Raw genomic sequence first — 19,492 nt, forward strand, 5'->3', positions numbered from 1 at the left:
CAGCGACAACACAGTTGTTTCTGTTTCCACAAATTAAATTCCAATGATTAGCTGATTAAACATCAGTGCAATCAGTCAGCAGATAACATCAGTCCATTTGGAGTGGGAAAGGAGGAATCTAAAGCAGGCATGAATTTGTTTTAATGCACAGTACTTAGTCAATGAATACTAATTGAGTATCTCAGGACAAAGCAAAACAGAATTAGCATGCACAGAAATAGGTGGGCTTTCCTTCTATCAAAAAAAAAAAAAGTGTTAATTGCACAAACATCTGGTCCAGTAACAGAAAGCTGGGTAAGCATCAACAGGAAAAAAAAAAGTTTACGACTACTGCTTTTGTTTTTCTCAGTGCTACAGGGAAGTATGCTCAGCCAGAGCAGGCATTTCAAGGGAGCTTTTGGATTCGTGATTTGAGTGTGGTAATAGATTAAAAAATATTTGGGAAATGGCAGCTCCTAAAACACAAAGTCAAGGTCAGAAAGAGGGATTTCCAGGGAGCCAGTTCCTGCATTTCCTTAGCATGGCATGCTGTTGTAAAGGAGCACACCAAGGTGCCCAAGAAAACTGGTACAATGGGCCCAATGAAAAGAAATCCAAAGAGCATAGTCACAGCCTTAAGCACTTCCAATATAGTAAAGAGAATTCAATAAATTGAGTCACTTGTACAGTGTGGAGTAGTGTGTATTAATTTTATGCTGTTACTAACCCCTGTGTTAACGCTGTTTATAATCTTGTAGTGTTTTGGTTGGGTTGATCGCTGCACAAGTGCTGAGAACTCGTCGTCTGTCCACAGCAAAGACCTTGGAGACAGAAACGTCCCAGTTCTCTCAATTGGACTAAAACCGTGAGTCACTACTTGAGCTTGCCTAACTTATCTTACTGGGTTTGTTGATTGCTAAACACAAGTACATCCAAGGAACAGTGCTCCGAGACCCTTCTTTCAGCTGAAGTTGTCTTGTATTTCTAAAGTCTTTAAGTCAAAAGGGGAATTACATCCACTTTTGACTACTTTCAACTGTATTTCTAGAGTTCTTGTAAAAAAAAAAAAGTAAACAAGACCTGCAAACCAAACACTGAAATTTGTGAAGATAAACTCCCATTAAAAATCTTGTGCTTTCATTCCTTCCCTCACACCTTACGTCATTTTTTTAGTGCAAAACAAAAAGCAGTTTCTTTAGACAGTATTTGTGTTTAATTAGCCAGCAAAGGCATGATAAGAGTAAAGTGGTGGGGAAAGAAGATATTAGAGAAGAGACACAGCACGTGTATACTGACAGACTTAACTGTCACTCCACATCATTTCCACACATCAAAACTCCCTTTTCCAAATCGCCCGCTTGTCACACGGAAGATTTGCCTGCTAATTTGTACATCTGCAGGAGAAATGACAGCCATGAGTAATGTCCCTGATGGGTCCTGACCTGGCTGCACAGTAGAGGCTGGCAGGAAGCTGTGAAGCACTGAGTCGCGCCATCCCTGCAGACGCATTTGGAGCACCGACCAAGGCCCCAGTCCTCACCATCCTGGAACAAGCGTCCATCAAAGGAGCAAGGCTCTAAGGGATATGAAAACAATGGGTAATTTTCTTTTCCAATGCCCTTTAATCCCTTTCCGTCACCCGTAACTAAAACACAGATTTTGTGCATTTCAGAATTCAAAATTCTGGTTTGTCAAAGCAGGTAATGACAGTAACAATTCCACCAGTCTTTAAGAGCTTTTGACTTGTGAATTAAGAGCTCTGGGTGCACTTCTCCCACTGGACTTCTATCAGAAAAGGTGTCCAATAGCTCAGGCATTTTTGGAACTTGCAGCCCAAGTCTGCAAGTGCCAAAGGTACCTTCAATACCTAGGATATATCTGCATCTTTTTTTCCAGATTTTAATATCCAAAAATAAGGGCATATTAGGCACATCTGCTCACTGCTTAAATCTTATCACTTTGTCTTGGCCTACAGGTGAAGCCATTAAAAATGTAAATATGGTAGCAGGACAGAAAGAGAATTCAGGAACACGCTTGATGCCAGTGTCTTCCCAACAGAACTGAACAAGAAAAGAAAAGCTTTCCCGATTTGGGACTAAAAGGAGACTTCCAGTGACCTACTGCTTGGATCAATGAAGCCAGCCAGCGCCCCGTTCACACGCAATACTCACCGCCACGGCCCACGCATTTGGGACAGCAGGATCCCTGAGCAGTGTATCGCAGCTCCCCTCGTCCACAAGCGAGGGCTGGGCAGGCAGTGGGGGTGCAGTTCACCTTCCCGTGGGCACAGGAGCACCGGACACATCCAGAGCTGGCCCACTGCGTGCCGTGCTGCAGTGCGCAACACAACCAAAGGCACAGAAAACACATGTGTGAATCCAGCTGCCAGTGAGACCTGTAAATATATCTTTTCCCTTTTAAGACCCCCCTACACCAGTATTAACTTTACTTTTTTGCAGGCCCAGTCAATCTTTGCACAGTGTAGCCCTTACTCCTGGCTGCACTGTTGGGGCAAAAAGTAAGTTAATACTGGTAAAGTAGTAAACCTAGAGATCAGCCTAATTTTCCTTCCTGTTGCAGAGTGGCATCCAGCAACAACCCACTGCAAAAGACCCAGGCTGTTGGATACACCCCCTCTCCACTACAGTTTCTGTAGGCCAAACTCAACATTTAGAGATGTGTTTTCTTTAAGAGAAATATTCAACATGGGCCCCAACACACACCTGACCACGGTGGCCAGGTGAACACTGCCCGCCCCACATACTTAACACACTTCACTGTGAGTAAAATCTCATTAGATTTGCTTATTCATTAACGCAGAAACAAATACCTCTACCCTGAGGCATGGTGAGGAAAAATTGGCCCCAACAAGAAATATGTTGGTGTATTGCAACGCTCTCCAACAAACAGAGAATGTTAATTTCTACAAGACATGCAATATTGAATTAGGCAGGGAGTAAAAAAGCTCTTGCCAGATAGAGTATACAGATCGATGGAGTTACCGCTAGGGCCAGTGTTGCTAGCTAGATACTTCTAGAATGAAGGTCCAGTCATAAAGCATTACAGTGGGTTACTGACAAAAGAGAGAACTTCTTCCTTCAGGAAATCTGTGCCAACCATCAGGACGAGACTTTGCACTGACAAAAAAATTGTTTAACGACCACCTCACGGTGGAATTGGGGTGTGATGTATGACTACAGGTACAAATATGACTATAATCCCTGTGGGGATGCCTACTTATTCACCTGACTTTTGTCCCAAAGAACAGGCTTACAGAGAGCCAAAAACCAAAAGCTGCAGCAAGAATACAACACAGCAAAATGCAGCAACAGCAACAACAAGAAGAAATACGATGTAATATGATATAATATAGCATCACCCAAATCACAAGCACAAAGAAACAGGAGAAGAGAATGGACGTGCTATCCCTCCTATTCCAGCCCTCATCTAGCTCATAACAGATTCATGCCGGTCATGCCTCCCACTGAAACAGAGGGTTACAACATCCATCTCAGGTGTAGACTGTAAGGTCCAGATATTCAAATGTATCTGGGCATTTTAGCATATTTCTTAAGATTTGGACCTGACTTGCCTCTTGTCAAACAGGAAAGTCTGTAAGAGACCAGACGCAGGACTTGGGTTCACTGTGAAGCCATTTTTCCACGTTTGCCTATTGTTCGACATGATTCATTAACTACTACCCATGAATCTTTATTTTTTTCTTATCTGTAGACACTTATTCTTATTGTTTTGGCCTTTCAGCCCCCTTAGGTGAAACCACATCCTGGAACCTGCTTCTTGAATAATTCAGGATTACAAAATACATAACCCAGGGCGCACAACAGTCATCAATCTCTACCAGCATAGATGGCTGCTGAGAGAAAAGCCTTCTTTCAGGATAGCTAATATATCAAGTTCACTGTGCTTTGCTCCCCTCCTAACATTACTATATTGGCTCAATCATCCACAGAAACAGCAAAGCGAATGAATGAGAGGGAATCTTTCTCCCCTTAAGCCAAGCAGGACACACGATTGCTCAGCGACACATTCCCTTTTTGCAAACCCTGCCGACCAAACTCCCGTTATATTACATTATCTGATAGTAACAGAATGTAAGTCCAACGAACTATGCTTCTCCCACACATCAGCTAAGCATCCTTCACTGACGTGAACCAAACAGAGAGCTAAAAACTGGAAAGGATTGCCACTGCCGAGGAACATGACAGAGCACTCACGCTGTGGATCTGTCCTTCATGCTGGCAAAATCCTTCAGCTCGGGACACACACTCGGGGCAGCACTTGTTGGGGGCTATTTGGAGCACTTCTCCCTAAAAAGAGACAAGAATCCAATAAGCAGTTCACGTGAAATAGAGACTTTAACACGAAGGTAAAGACGTGGGGCCTTGCTGGACCGAGCGCTCTCCGTTTAGAGAAGAAATGTATTAAGTGAAATATATAATGCTGCTACACCGGATCCCTTTGTTGAGACGTGGCACGTCAGTTTGCTGTATTTGACATTTCACCGTCAAAACAACAAGAGAATTTACACCCCTAACAGTACAATTAGGAAATCTCCAGCTGAACTAGTTTTCAAAGCAGAACAAAGAATAGAAAGCACTTATTCAAGACAAAACCCAGGATTACCCACTGAAGGACCTCAGAGAAACGTGGTAGAGATGTAATTTTTTCAATCGATAGTTTTCTACATGTACAGGATGGATATCAGTCTAATATTTTGCCACACCAGAAACGCAGTTGGCAGGCAGAATGAATGTGCATCCGTTAACTGTACTTCTTTGGGTCAATGGTCACCACCTTTTTTTTAATAACACTACTTTAAAAATAACTGAAAACTACTGACTGCTTCCAGCCACGGCGGAGTCAGGTGATGCTACTACCGCTTTGCTCTGCATGTCCCAGGGGCTTAGCAAGCTCACCACTTGCTACGTCCTGTTCAGCAGCAGGGAAAAAGATGCTGCTGCTGGAAGCAACTCATCAGGCAAAGGGGAAAACACATGGGTAAAGACATCAGCCAACACTGGGAAGGATCATGGACTCCCAGTGCTGGAGAATCTTATTTTGCAAGGGTGCCTGTCGCTGATGGCAACTGGACACGAGGGCCCCTGGCACCGCCTAAGGTACCACAGACCTCAGTATTTGCCTCCCACAGCTAATAACAAAAAAGGACCAAACAATTTTACTGATGTGAGCGTGGTAGCTGGAGAGGGAGAAAAGAGAAAACCAAAACCAGAGAAGAACAGGTCAGGTTCGGGATGCAAAACGTAGAAAAATATTATCCATGAGGTCACCTTCTTCAAAATATTGCAAAGGTGTTTCTCGGGAGACATGCTCCATCCTTTCCACTTTGAAAGGGTTCGGCCAACATCTAAGGGACTCCTGCCCAGAAAGGAGTCATTATTTCATTTGTTACAATAAAAAATGAGGACACTGTGATGTCAAAAAATTGACTTACCTTTCACCTCTTTATTTTTATGATAAAAGCGGCTGGAATCAATTGAAATGTCACAAGTTTTCTTTCTCTGTTTTCTAAAGCAAACATTTTGATTTTTCAAACCGAAAAAAGTTTCTCACTTCAAGGTTTCCTTCAATGCCGTGTCTTTTAGGAGGTGGCAAACAAAATTAAATATTTCACTTAGCTTCAACCATTAAACCCTATTCAAGTGTGATCCTGCTGTGGAGAAACTGTTCTTGGTTGTTGGTTTGCCTTGGTTCACACAACAGAACTACTGTTTGCTGATTTTCCACCTACTCAAAGCACTCGGTATGCACAGCAGGAGGTTTTAAATACAAATCTTTAGAACACTGCTGGGTATGCCTTTTGCAAAGACTGCTGGTTTTGTTTATGCCTTGTTGCTGTAAACAAGATCAGCAATATTAGCATCAATCTCATAATAAGCAGATAAGAAATAAACCACGGGGAGGGATGGCCATTTCTGACCTTGTTCGGCAGTGCTTTGTTTATGCTTGAAGGCTGAGCGGATTTTTTTTCTTCTGAGATCCCTGATGATCCTTTTCAACATTTAAATGGCCAGACCTTTATGGAACACTTAAACTCTTTGTCTTGAAGATGACCCGCGTCAAGGAGTCACACAGATCCATTTTGCACTATCAATCTATTTCCCTTTATGAGCTTTAAAGTTGCCACCTTTTCATTTATCCAGTTTTTTAAAACGAACAATATCTTATCTAGCCCACTCATTGCTGGGTGTGCCACAACAGCACTCTTTTTTTATTTCTCTCCTCTTAAGCACAGAAATTCCTAGTATTTCAGTCTTGCTCTAATCAACACACAGTGATAATAATGGGGAAAACCAGTAAAAATCAAAATTATTTCCTCGTTAATGCTGTCATATTGGAAAACATTTTAACCTGCTTCGCAAAGCCATATAATTATATTGGCGGTGCCTCTTTAAAACACTAATTTTCGTTATCAGTCATGCGTGCTACCCCAGTAATCCAGATGCTAATGCAAGACCAATTCCATGGCCAATTAGCTGCAACCATTAATGAAGGCTCAGACAGAGAAAGATAAAGAGGAGACAATGAAAGCTCAACAACCATCACAAGGCAGAAGAAACTGAAAGACAGACAATCTCAGCTCTGTTGTTGTTCATCAGAGTGGAAAGCGTCCATCTGCACGTTTGAGGGAGACCCAGCTCCACGTTCAAATGAAGGGTGACTGGAAGCTGGCCTCATGCTGGGAGGTCCAAACCCAGTTCAGGGGGCTTCCTTGGGGGACCAGACTGCCCTTGGAGCACAGGCGGCCCTCAAGCTGTTCCAACACCAAGCCTCTGGCTGTAGCGTGGCAAAGGAGACAAAGGCTTCACGTGCTGTTTTTTGCCTGTGCGTTTCTTGCACAGGCTTACATCGACGAGAAGTGAAAGGGCACAGAGATTGTGCCTGACCCTGGGCAGTCACACACACCCTGGGAGGCGAAAGGGGATTTCACCGCTCCCTCTTGCTTCTCCCAAATCCTGCTGTGAATCAGACCCTTGGGTTCAACGGGAGCTGCAGGGAGGCAGCTGAGCCCAGAAGGTTGATATGGCAGCTGTCACTACGGCGTACAAAGATAAGCGACCAGCTCACCTCTGCCAGCTCCTCCAGGGAAACCCCTCATGCTGCATCCTCTTTTTGCGTCCCTCTTAACACAAGAGGAGCTTTGCTTCCACAAGGACTGTAGGGCCAATTACCCCAACTGCTCCCACCATTTCTTTCCGTATAAAACAGTGTGGCGGACCCAAACAAGCGTTTTGCAATAGTTATATATTGCAGGGGTTTAAAGCAGGGGAAGGCTGGGAACTGCAGAGTGACCTGACGTTTCTCCCAGCACGCAGAACGGGTCAGCTAGCATTTGGACAGTTGCAGCCCCTTACCTTCTGAAAGTCACACTGAGGGTCTTTGCAGACGGTAGGTTCACAGGTGACAATATTGCTATGGCAACGGCAGTCTTGGCAAGAATCTGGCTTCCAAATTGTGTTATTCTGCAAATAAATGTAAGTTTTAAATTAGACCGTTACAGCACAAGGTGCACGCTATTTTACGCAACAGAAAATGACTCAAATAGCTCAATATCGATGGACTGGAAGAGTAAAGACCACCCGTCTTTCCCACACGGTCATCAGGCACAACTTTGGTATTATTCATTCAATAACTTCAAACACGCAGCTGAAAGACAAGGCCATGCATGGCAAATAATCAGCTGCAATAACAAGATAATCGATAGGACATAACCTCCAAAAACCCCAAGGTGATTATACCATCTCTGGGAAACTTGAAGGTAAATACTGACATGCTTGAATCCAAATGAGCTGTTGAATTAACATTCAAAATTTTCAGTCTGCAGGATCGCGGAAATAAAAAATTCTCATGTCACTCATTACACTAGGCTGTAAGATGGAAGAAAAGGTCTGAAGAGCCTAAGATGCAATTAAACTGATTTAGTCAAAAATGCTGAACGCGTGGCCAGGTACGAATAGGCTCTACCTGGTCACGCTTCTTCCAAAACGTCACGAAGGGGACTCTGAGCAAGCAGACAGTCCAACAGATTTGGAAATAGCTGTCGCCACCGCTCGATCAGTGCACCCAACTGGAACACCCACAGCTAATTCCCAAGGGTTGTCACCACCCCTGCTTGACCCCTTTCCATTCCCTCCGCACCGAGGTCACGATCCCACGCCGCCACCGTGCTTTCATAAGGCAACTCGGGCCCTCATCCAGTTGCTTAGACACTTGCCAGACTTCTCCTTCTCTCCCGCCAGTTTCTCCAAGGTCTCAGCAGCGACTTGGGACTCATTACTTTCGGTAGGATGCTTGGAAAACAAAGCCTTCCTTCTCTTTACTCCTGAACACTGACTTCCAACCACCCCGACATCAAACAGCATCAGCAGCATCCCAGAGAAGCAGCCAAGTCTGCCTGTCACACTTCTTCTTCTGCCTGCCACCCCCTTTCCTATGAAAATGTCCTGCTCAGCTCCTCTGCAGCATCCCTTCACCCACGCCAAGTATCCTTTCTCTGACAATTTAAAAAAGCAACCAGTAATTACGTACTGAGGTAATCCAAAGGATACAATTGCTACGTTCATATTTAATGATCTGTTTTTAAAAGCCTTCAGTTAAATCCACCACAAGAAAATGGAAAGAGGAAGATCAGTTTCTCATCTGAAAGTCTCTTTTCCGTTAGACAACCACGGTGCGTACACCAGCTTAAATTTACGCCGTAGAGGACATTTTCCTGTGCAGTATGGACCGCCGCTATCCGAGCCATTAAGCCTCATTTTTAATTGTTTTGAAAGAAGACCAGACTTTGCTGCTCGTTTACATAATGTAGTGATTTACTCCCATAAATCAATTTACTCACAGCGTAAAGTACGACTTAGGCGAATTAAGATAGGAAAAGATGATTAACAGTTTACTGCTAAGAACACATTTAGGGCTAACTACTAAAACTGTTAAGCATAAAGATAAAACACTGAAATGTACCTTAAAGGCCCATAACCCAAAGAGAAATGGTCAGCGACCTGCTACACCACTTAGACACGCACAAGTCTATGGGGCCCGGTGGGATCCACCCAAGGGTACGGAGAGAGCTGCCAGAAGTGCTCACCAAGCCACTTTCCACCATCTATCAGCACTCCTGGCTAAGGTCATGCAGCAGATCATCCTGAGTGCCCTCAGGCGGCACATACAGGACAACCAGGCGGTCAGGCCCAGTCAGCACGGGTTTATGAAAGGCAGGTCTTGCTTGACCAACCTGATCTCCTTCTATAACAAGGTGACCCACTTAGTGGATGAGGGGAAGGCCGTGGATGTTGTCTACCTGGACTTTAGTAAGGCCTTGACACCACTTCCTACAGCATTCTCCTGGAGAAACTGGCTGCCCATGGCTTGGATGGGCGTACTCTTTGCTGGGTAAAAAATTGGCTGGATGGTGGGGCCCAACGAGTGGTGGAGAATGGAGTTAACTGCAGTTGGTGGCCGGTCACCAGTGGTGTTCCCCAGGGCTCAGTACTGGGGCCAGTCCTGTTTAATATCTTTATCAATGATCTGGACGAGAGGATCGAGGGCACCCTCCGTCAGTTTGCAGAGGACACCAAGTGTTGATCTGCTGCAGGGCAGGAAGGCTCTGCAGAGGGCCCTGGCCAGGCTGGATCGAGGGGCCCAGGCCAACTGGGTGAGGGTCAACAAGGCTCAGGGCCGGGTCCCTGCGCTTGGGGCACAACAACCCCAGGCAACACCACAGGCTTGAGGAAGAGTAGCTGGAGAGCTGCCCGGCAGAAAAGGACCTGGGGGTGGTGGTCGACAGCTGGTGAACATGAGCCAGCAGTGTGCTCAGGTGGCCAAGAGGGCCAATGGCATCCTGGCTTGCATCAGACATAGTGTGGCCAGCAGGACCAGGGCAGTGACCATCCCCCTGTGCTGGGCACTGGTGAGGCCGCCCCTCGAATCCCATGTTCACGTTGGGCCCCTCACCCCAAGGAGGACATGAAGGTGCTGGAGTGTGGCCAGAGCAGGGCAGCGAGGCTGGGGAAGGGGCTGGAGCAGCTGAGGGAGCTGGGGGTGCTCAGCCTGGAGAAGAGGAGGCTGAGGGGAGCCCTCATCGCTCTCTGCAACTGCCTGAAAGGAGGCTGGAGCCTGGGGGGGGGGGGGGGGGGGTGTCGGTCTCTTCTCCCCAGTAACAAGCGATGGGACGAGAGGAAATGGCCTCAAGTTGTGCCAGGGCAGGTTTAGGTTGGATATTAGGAAAAAATTCTTCACCAAAAGGGCTGTCAGGCCCTGGCACAGGCTGCCCAGGGCAGGGGCTGAGTCCCCACCCCTGGAGGTATTTCAAAGATGGGTAGATGTGGTGCTGAGGGACATGGTTTAGTGGTGGACTTGGCAGTGCTGGGCTAACAGTTGGACTCAATGATCTGAAGGGTCTTTTCCAACCTAAACAATTCTATGATTAGACTGCTTAATGAGAGCAAAAAAAAAATCTTGAAAAATCTGGCCATTTGCTCAGGCACTTACACAGAAGCTGCCGGGTGCTGCACTCTTCTGAAAACATAACGTGATGTACTACAAGCCAGCCTGTGCAAACCATGGGGAGAGACAATTCATAGGTGTCTGACAAGGCTTCACCACGCCTGCGTGACTGAAAGAGGGCAGGGGTAGAGGTTGTCTCTTCTTTGACCCATCCTGCATCCAGGGCCGACTGTCGAGTAGAAAAAGCCGGTTGCCTCCCCTCTGAAACTGTGCTCTTTGCCAAAACAAAATGGCTTACTCTATGACGCTGGATCAAGAGTGCAAGCCTGCGAACAGTGGGATAACCAGAAATACTGCTAACAAATCCTTGCGTCTCTTCACCACTTTATAAAAGCATTTCGTTCGTACCGAACTCTGCTCTTGTCGTGGCAAAGTACACGCACAGGCAACGAACACTCTGGCAGCATCAGAAGTTTAAGGAGATTATCTGTTAATGTAACGATGGTGGCAACACTAACCTTAATAACAGCAAGAGATGGCAGTAAGTGTACAGCCCCTTGGGGCGAGATATCAACAGGACAACGAGAGTTGGTAATTTCTGCTCTGGTGATACAGCTGGTTCTCCCCTTGCTTACTCATGGCTGTGGCTGGAGAACAGAAACCCTGACTTTATCTCTGCCAGAAGCTTTACGGTACAGTTACAGAATAAATTCAGGTTAAGTTACGTGTGTGCCAAGCTTTAGCTAACACGTGCACCGTAGTTAACTCATTCTGCTCTCTTTAACAAAGCTTTATCATACTCAGATCTGCCCTAAGACTCCTACAATCATTATAATACCCAGAATTCCTAACATCTTTCCACTGGCAAAAAGCGATATTTAATCTGTTTGACGAAACCATTAGGTATCTTTATTCATTTATTCCTTCGCTTGTTTGTTTCCAGCTGGAAGGAGAATCCCAAAACAGTAGGTGGCAAAGGAGAAAATCTGCAAGAAGGATATCAACGCTGAAAAGCCATCTGCGTTTTAAAACGGGCAGCTCAGTGCAGGGTGAGGCTGCTGCCTCAGAAGCCGGCCACGGGGTAAGCACTAGGCACAGGGAAGGCAAAGGGAGAGAGCAGATTTAGCGCCTCATCAGTTGGCTCTCCTAAACCTTCACCCTGTGGCCTCTCTCCTTCATTAAAAAAAAAAAAAAGAAAAAGAAATATTTCCATGGTGGAGTAATAGCCGAAGGACATGGCAAGAGGTCAGCACAGAGCCACCCTTACTCACATTCTCAGACTTAAAGGCTCAAGATTCTGATAAGAAACCCCCCCTCTTAGGTCTTTTCCTTCCCCTATTTTCTATTACGGTCTAAGCAGGCTGGCTCCTATCTGTGGGCTCAAATCAGCTTTTTCTAAATCCACCAGATAGACACCTGAAAGCATCTGCACGTGCCAGTGATTCCCATTTGCCAGGTATCAGATCAAAACCGGCACAACTCTGCAGAGGTTTTAAGAACTGAGAATCTAGTTAATAGTCAGGAAACTACTACCTGAGTTTTCAGGTATGAGAGTCTTCTGTGCAGTTCACAGGTCTTGGTGTTCAGCTCTTTTGACAGTTCAACACTTAGCTTAAGATTCCCGGCTATGGAGCAACAGACCTAAACTCAAATTTGGAAAGTCTGACGACAATTAAGTTGATTGATTTCTCTACAGAAAGGCAGGGGGTTTGTTCTCTGTAATGCTACCAAATGTCTGACTGTTACAGTCACAGTAAATTGAGCAAAATACAACGCTCTGGCTATCAGCCATTTGAAGTGCAAGGCCGCCTGATTCCTTTGAGACGGGAGAGAAAAGCAGCACGTGTACTTCAGTCACACGGTGAAAATCCATAAAAGAACGGGGAGGTTATTGCAACCATTACTTTCCGTGGGATTCCTGGCTGCTGACTAGTTTAGGATCACATTTCAAACTAATTTTAACGCGTTCCCTGTTTACACGGAAGCGCGTAGCTAACAGATGCTAATACAGAAAAGCATAAAAAAGATTTATTGGCGCGTACATAGAGCTCTTACAACCTGGAGAACGCAGACTGCGCTCGCAGACTGTGAAGAGGGTATTTTCATTATTCTTTTCGACTTTTTCATTTCAAACGTGACTATCGCTAAGGCAACCAAAGATGGGCCAACAGCTTAAGAATGTTCTTCCCCGTTTTGCCCTTAGCTAGCTGCGAGATCTTGGTCCGCCCAAGCTAGGGTAACATGTTCCGAAGTGACGCAGAAGCCCCAGTATTATAAGAAAGGCTCCTAAGTCATTCTGCTGACAGCAACTGAGATACTAATCACCCAGCTGCAAAACGAGGATCCCGCCTACCTGTCCTGCACTCTGTAAGGCTTTGTTACTCTTCATCCAGCACTTCCAAAGACACTTGAAAGCTCCCAGGTATTACCGTTTAAAACATAAAGCAAGACTTCTCAGTAGACACTTAAAGAGCTTCTGTAAATCCGCCTTACATCTTCTCCAAGGCACTGCACCTCAGTGGACAAATTATCTGCTACAATTTAAGCGCTGAATTCTTATCCTGTTAAGAGTGTACTTTTATCAACGACAATTTAAGGGGCTCTTTCCTTACAAGTACTAATATAATTAACAGTATAAATAATGAAATACTGTGCACAGAGCACTTTGAAGATGGAAAGCACTCCTTAATTGCCAAGTAGTGCCATTATAATTTATTAAATCTTTGGATTTCCCTACATCAAAAAAAGAAACGATACCTAATTCAACTGAATTTTAAAAAGCCATGCCGCAAGAAGAAATGTCTACGTTACTTGGCTGGTTTGCAGAACGGGGGCCAAAAAAGCCAGATATGCTCACAAACCTCTAGAGCTTGCAGGCACCCAGACACGAGACGAAATTAAATAAAACCCAAGGCACAGGAGCACAGTGCAAGCACGTACCGGGGTTGGAGAATACTGATGAGGATTTAGAAAAAGGCAGGAGAGAGAGCAAAAGAGCTGCGCATTAAGAAAAGGCTGAGAAGAGAAGGAGGCAAGAAAGCAACCAGCAGTAAAAGCAAAGGCGGGTTGAAGCAAAGAATAAGCTAAAGAGACAAAAGGAGCAGAGACAGTATGGAAGCGGGAGCCCAGAGCAGCTGTGAGCGCTCGTGGTTTGCTGTTGCCACACTGTCTAATATTAACCGGAGCACAGAAAGACCTAAACCTCTTTCACCATGTTTTTTTTTGACTGGTTATACTAACTTCATATGGATGCACCTGTTCCTCCTCTACCTCAGCAAAAAAAAATGCTCAACAAATCAAAAATAATCTGAGCCCGCTATTAATATGTAAAAAGCTTCGGTAATTTGATCAGATGCCGCTTAACATGGGATATCATCACACTGGATAACAATCCGTGCTCTATTCTGGTGCAGTGGCTGTGGAAATAAGCAGCATGCAACAGCCGGTTTGTGTCCTACCCCCAGCCCCCTTTCCGTTTCTTACGGCTTCATGACAATATTCTGTCAATCCAAAAACTGTCACTCGATGCTGGATTGTCCTCTGCAGCACTCCAGACTTGTAAAGCCGGTCGTCTGCTCAGTGGTATTGCTGCAATTACTAGACAGGGCAAAACCAGCAGTCTACAGCTGAAGCCGTAATATTAGCCAAGAATCAAGCTTGAAATTTTTTACCGTCATGTCGAGAACAAGGTGGTTGTTATTGCTTATCATGTACCCTACTAATTACCTTTCCTGCTTTTATGAGAAACCAGTAAAACCCATGCGATTCACTTTCAAAGGAGCTGCTGTGTCCCCGGGCCGCCAGACGCATGCGAGGGTGGCACTCTGGCTTCGGGGAGCGGGGAGGCCACAGCACGGGGAGAGGGGCTGCCGCTCCGCTGGGACCGGCGCCAACAGAGCACCCTGCCCGAGCCCTCCCCGACACGGGCGCCGGGTTGGATTTACTTCACGAGTCGTCCTCTGCCGGAGCGGAGGGAGGAAAGGCAGGTATCCACTGTCCCGGAGGAGGAATATCAGGCTGCTTTGCTGAAATCATAGGCAGAGCCCAGAGCAATTACACTTCTGGTAACAATTACCAGCATCACCCACCGGCTGCCAAGTGAGGAGCCTTGGCAGCTCGATAACACCACTTGCATTTATCATTTCCACTCCAATTAGTTGACAATACCGGGCAATTGGCAGAATAAAACCAAATGGAAGGGAAGCTGAGAGAGTGCTATGTGGTCTGTGGGGATATCCATTAATGGAGCGATGAAGAGATGAAAGTAATTCAGAGACACATAAAGGATTCCTAGTGTCCATTTGGGTTTAGACTTTATGTTTCATCTTTTGCAAGAGGGAGCTGTTGCCGCCGCCGAGTATGTTTTCAAATCTGATATGTGCTCGCATATAATAAAAACCCCTTGAAAACAGGCTTTTAATGGGCTTATTCCAGCATGCCCACAAGCAGAACAACATAGGAACGGCTCCGTCTCTGAAGCCAAACAGAAATTCAACTGATCTCGGTGGAAACGGTTTTAGCCCTACAGTTCCAGGACAGAACAGAGCAGTTAAGGCAAAGTGTACAGCTTGATTAACAACACCCTAACACAAACACACACTTTCAGGAATCGGGAACTATTCTTCTCCTTCTTCCAACTGGGAATTAGAAAGTTACACAAATTAAAACAAGGTACTGTTTTCATGGTTCACTAGTCTGATGCTACATTTTCTATCTGTTACACCTTTCACCAGTTGTACCAGCCTTGTAAAAAACAAGAGTCTACAAAGGAAATTTCCCAGTAGTCCTAAGCTATTTCAGGGGTGGGAAGACTATGATACTCTAAGATATTCTTAAATTACTTAGGTGCTGTTGTACACTTTATCCCATCTTTCATACAGACGCAGAAGCAGTCGCTAGGCAAGGGCTCACATGAATTGAACGCACAGAGCAAAGAGGGCAGATGAATTAAAACAACGTTTTAAAATCATTGGTTCTAACCGTGGTTTAAATCAGCATACAGATAATCTTTCTTTAGACCAACAGGTCAATTGTTTTCCTGCAGCAGTGTTCCTCTACAAAGGTTAATGCCTTCTGGTTGGTCGCAAAGCAGATGCATCTGTAGTCAAACATATCCTTTATAATAAACGCTGCACATCGGTTTTGCCCTGAAAGAAACCCTGCTACCTATAATCACTTCAGGGACTGTAGCTTACCGCATTTTTATTCCGATTCTTACGCGTTCCTCCCCCTTTCTGATCAATTCATATCAGCACTTCTATAATCAAACAGCAGTACTCTCGCTAAAGTAATCTTTATTAGGTAAATAACTTCCTCTGTAATGAGTATGTATGGAAAATAATTTTAGGACAACATTTTGCATTTAAAAGCAATAATTAAAGGTAACATAGTTGCATCACACAAAATTTTTAGACCTAATAGATATCAGCCCAGTTTTTACCATTGGAAGAAGGCATTTTTCCCCAGGCTTTTTAACCCTTCGCTTTAAAGGAAAAAGGATAAAGCACTCGAATACACTGAAATTAATAATTATGCCCTTGGTCCCTGCATAGAGGGCTACCGTTGCCAGAAATGGATATAGCGCTGTATTTGTCCCATATATTTATTGAAAAAAAATCCAGAAGCTCAACAGATTGACTTTTTAAAAAATGGTTGTAAATGCATCCTGCTTGGTTTTCCTCATTAACGTACATGAGTTTTAAAAATTACCATATGCTTAAGCCTTCCTGTCGGTAGTCAGAATTTCAAATGCGTTTTTTCAAAACAACTTGGATTTAAAGAGAGAGCTGTTCCAGTGTTGTATCTTTTCATTTATGAGTTTTCTGCTCCAATTCTGTTTTAAATTCCTTTTGCATTTATACATGCAGATATGTGACGCAAGCTTGAGTACATCGGACAGTACGTTAAGCACGTGCTCAACACTAGCACCGATAAGTAATGGATACCTGGGAGATCGCACTAACACTTGCTCTCGCTCGCTCTCACACACACATTCCCCCCTTCTGCACTTATGTCCAAAACCCAAGCAACATCCAAGGACTTAACTTGTCCAGCTATCATATTTTGTATTTCATCTCTTCCGTGGGACCAGTAATTTTAAATTACGTTTATGGTTATGTTGTAAAAACCAGGAAATCTCTTAACCTGGTTGTAAAATCAGCTCCAGAAGGAGCAGAGGAGAAAGGAGGAGGGAGGATGAAAAGTTTTGACTTTCTCTCTCAGCGCTGCGTTCGGTTTTATTATCTGAGAACACAGACAACTTGAAAACATTACCCCAACCAGAGAGAGCCTAAAGACTGTACTTGCTTGCATGTCATCAAGCCCTCTTTCCCTCTTGAATAGGAGTTTCACTTGTATTCAACATCCCTCTGTAAACCAGCAGAGAATTTTGAAAGGAAAAAAAACAAGATTAAATGCCACAATTTTAACAACATGCCCCAGACTAGAAGATTGCCTTTCTCCTGAGGCCTGGAGGGTACAAAGTCGGTTCCGTTTTTAAGCTTTTACCCCCAGTCAACACAAGCAGGAACTTTGTTTCCTTTTGCTTTTCTTTTGAACTGAAATCATAAATTATTTCCTCTTTTCAGGACTTGAATTATAAGGCACCTCTTAACTAATTAAACACAAGAGACCTCCCAGAAAAGAGTAGTATCTGGCAATACACGGTTGTTTCACACTTGGATACCATGAAGCCTCAGGTAAGAAAACCCACACCCAAAACCATACAGCACCCAGCACCGTGGGAGGAAAGCACCCGGAGGCTCTGACCACCTAACCACGGACGACACAGCCTGCTCTTAAAACAGCATGACAGGGGTTAAAAAATGAAAGGGGTGATTGCTTATGGCGAGTCATTTTTGCAGAGCTCCACTCTTCCTCGACTTGTTTTACAAACATTTTCTTAAGCACCAACAGCGTGGCAGGAGCAGGAACACCTCGCCCAAAACAGCTTGCAGCTTCTTTGCAAACTTTCTTCGCATGTTGGGTTCACCTAGAAAAGGATGCGGTGAACAACTAATAGTAAAAATAATTACTGGAAGGGAAGGGGTTGCAATTTTAACACCACCGCACGTAGTGAGAGCAAACAAAGATCCATCTTCGCCCAGGAGCTTGCTTGTGAAAACAGCCAAAATCAGACAGCTGAGAATACAAATACAGAAAATGATACTTCTTCCAAAAACACCCGCCATGCAGTTTACAGTTCAGTGACTTCCCAAGTCAGAAGTTGTGTTTCTGCATTTAATAATTCTCATGGCTTTCTCCTCTGTGAATTTCTCCAGGCTCCCCTTGAACTCATGTAAACTTTAAGCATCGACATCTTACAGCGAGGTTTTAGCGCTTTATCACACGCAGAGTGAAAAAAAGCATCTCCCTTGCGGAGAACTAAAGCCTGCGCCGTGCTGTTATGAAAAAGGGACAAAAACAAGGGTCAGGCAAATAAATGGCATGATAACGCACACCGGATCCTTGCCGAGAATAGGGATTTTCCCCGGTCGGCACCTTAGGGTAAGAAGGAGCAAAAAAAGAGAAGAAAGAAAAACCTAGAAGACCTACACTCAATTCCTGTTTCTGCAGATGACTACTGACATCTCAGGCAAGATGTTTCTCTTCTCCGTGCTTGCACTGCCCTTCCTGTCCTGTGTCTGTCCAAACTGCAAATTCCCTGGCATCGGGACCAGCCTTTCTTATGCCCTTCTCCAGCATTTGGCATCGTGTGCCCCGATCTTAAGGCCTGAGAAGGAGCCGATGCCACGGTGGCTCAACTGAGCCAGCCAAGCAATGGCAGCGCTGCCGGTCCATGCCTGACCCCGCTGATGCCATCGGGCCACGAGCAAACCCCTCGCGCACGGGCCTTTGCTGCAATAAGCTTGGAAAGGGCACGCCGGGGAGAGGATCATTAAACGAGAAAGTGTTTTTTTTATTTTTTCTCCCCTATTCTTTTGCTACGAATTTTTTCCGTGCCAAATTGTGTGTCTAGTTTGATGAACGGCACACACCAGCACTTCTCCTTAGCATCCAGAAAAACATTTGGGGTCCTCCCTCTGGTTTTTTTTTTTCCCCTTTACTCAAACAGTTCCTAACCTTCCAACTGGGAAATCTCCAACTGGGAAATCTCAAACACCCGCCCCAAAAATGACTTCTGAATGGATACCATACCCAGAGCATTTGACTGAACAGCTGTTGAAAAGAAGGGAGGTAAGGGATTAATTTAACGTATCTTGATCACGGCTTTAATTATAGCATTTATTACCATATAATGGCTATCTCTGGAGCAGCAGGAGTCACAGTCTCCACCGTGCGATGCTCCGGTGTGCGTGCAAAGCACACAGGTGTGCCTAAGGCAAAGCGCAGCTTTACCTGTCCAAGAGCACCGAGGAGGTTACGTTCTACCTCCGCAGAACGCTGCTGCTTGTTTGAGAACTGAACCTGTGAAAGCAAACATCCAACACTGAAGGCTGCAGAACTGCAGGCAACCGCTGTCAACTAGCGTGCGCGGAACCGCAGCCTGAAAATAATCATCGCCGATTTGAAATTGGCCGTTAAACCGACTTAATCCAGTGCATATATTATTACAAGGGATTCCCTGCAGAGCACCGCCTGACTCTACCCTCCGGGAAACACTGCTGGCCTTTTGAGCTTTTTTTTTTTTTTTTTACATTTTCAAAAGGAGGAGGGGAAATCCTCTGTAGTCCCAACACAGATATGTCAAACGACAAAGCGATATTGCCAGCAGGATGCGTAATTTCAAATTCACCCTGTCGTGCTGCTGAAACGCAGGCTACGGTGGGCCAAATGCTTCAGTGTTAACTGTATCTAGCCAGGGCAGAATGAACAAGGCAAGCTAAGCCTTTTATCCCATTTCTAACAAAAAAACATCAGGGCATGAAAATCATGGCAGCTCAGCCAGCTGATTCAGCAAAGAAAGACAACAGCCTTCAGTAAAAGTCGCTTGCAACAGGCCCTCCGAAGTATTGTACCAGGTGAAACATAACTCTATTTCTACTTCTTGAAGGCAACACCACACTCTAGA

The 19,492-nt window shown here is 45.0% G+C and overlaps 1 protein-coding gene across 2 annotated transcripts in view; it reads right to left on the reverse strand.

The window, feature by feature from the left end:
- FRAS1 (Fraser extracellular matrix complex subunit 1) overlaps window positions 1-19,492 on the reverse strand; it is a 171,233-nt gene that overhangs the window by 102,654 nt on the left and 49,087 nt on the right. For both annotated transcript variants that reach the window (XM_087736406.1, XM_087736405.1), the window contains 4 exons: window positions 7,374-7,481; window positions 4,215-4,307; window positions 2,151-2,310; window positions 1,422-1,555 (listed from right to left, as the gene is read on the reverse strand). In XM_087736406.1, coding sequence (XP_087592532.1) covers window positions 1,422-1,555; window positions 2,151-2,310; window positions 4,215-4,307; window positions 7,374-7,481 — 495 coding nt within the window. The remainder of the gene's footprint in view (window positions 1-1,421; window positions 1,556-2,150; window positions 2,311-4,214; window positions 4,308-7,373; window positions 7,482-19,492) is intronic.

This window comes from Nipponia nippon, unplaced genomic scaffold (assembly GCF_047370975.1).
Source record: "Nipponia nippon isolate SJK-2023a ecotype South Korea unplaced genomic scaffold, ASM4737097v1 scaffold_6, whole genome shotgun sequence".
Classification (NCBI taxonomy): domain Eukaryota; kingdom Metazoa; phylum Chordata; class Aves; order Pelecaniformes; family Threskiornithidae; genus Nipponia; species Nipponia nippon.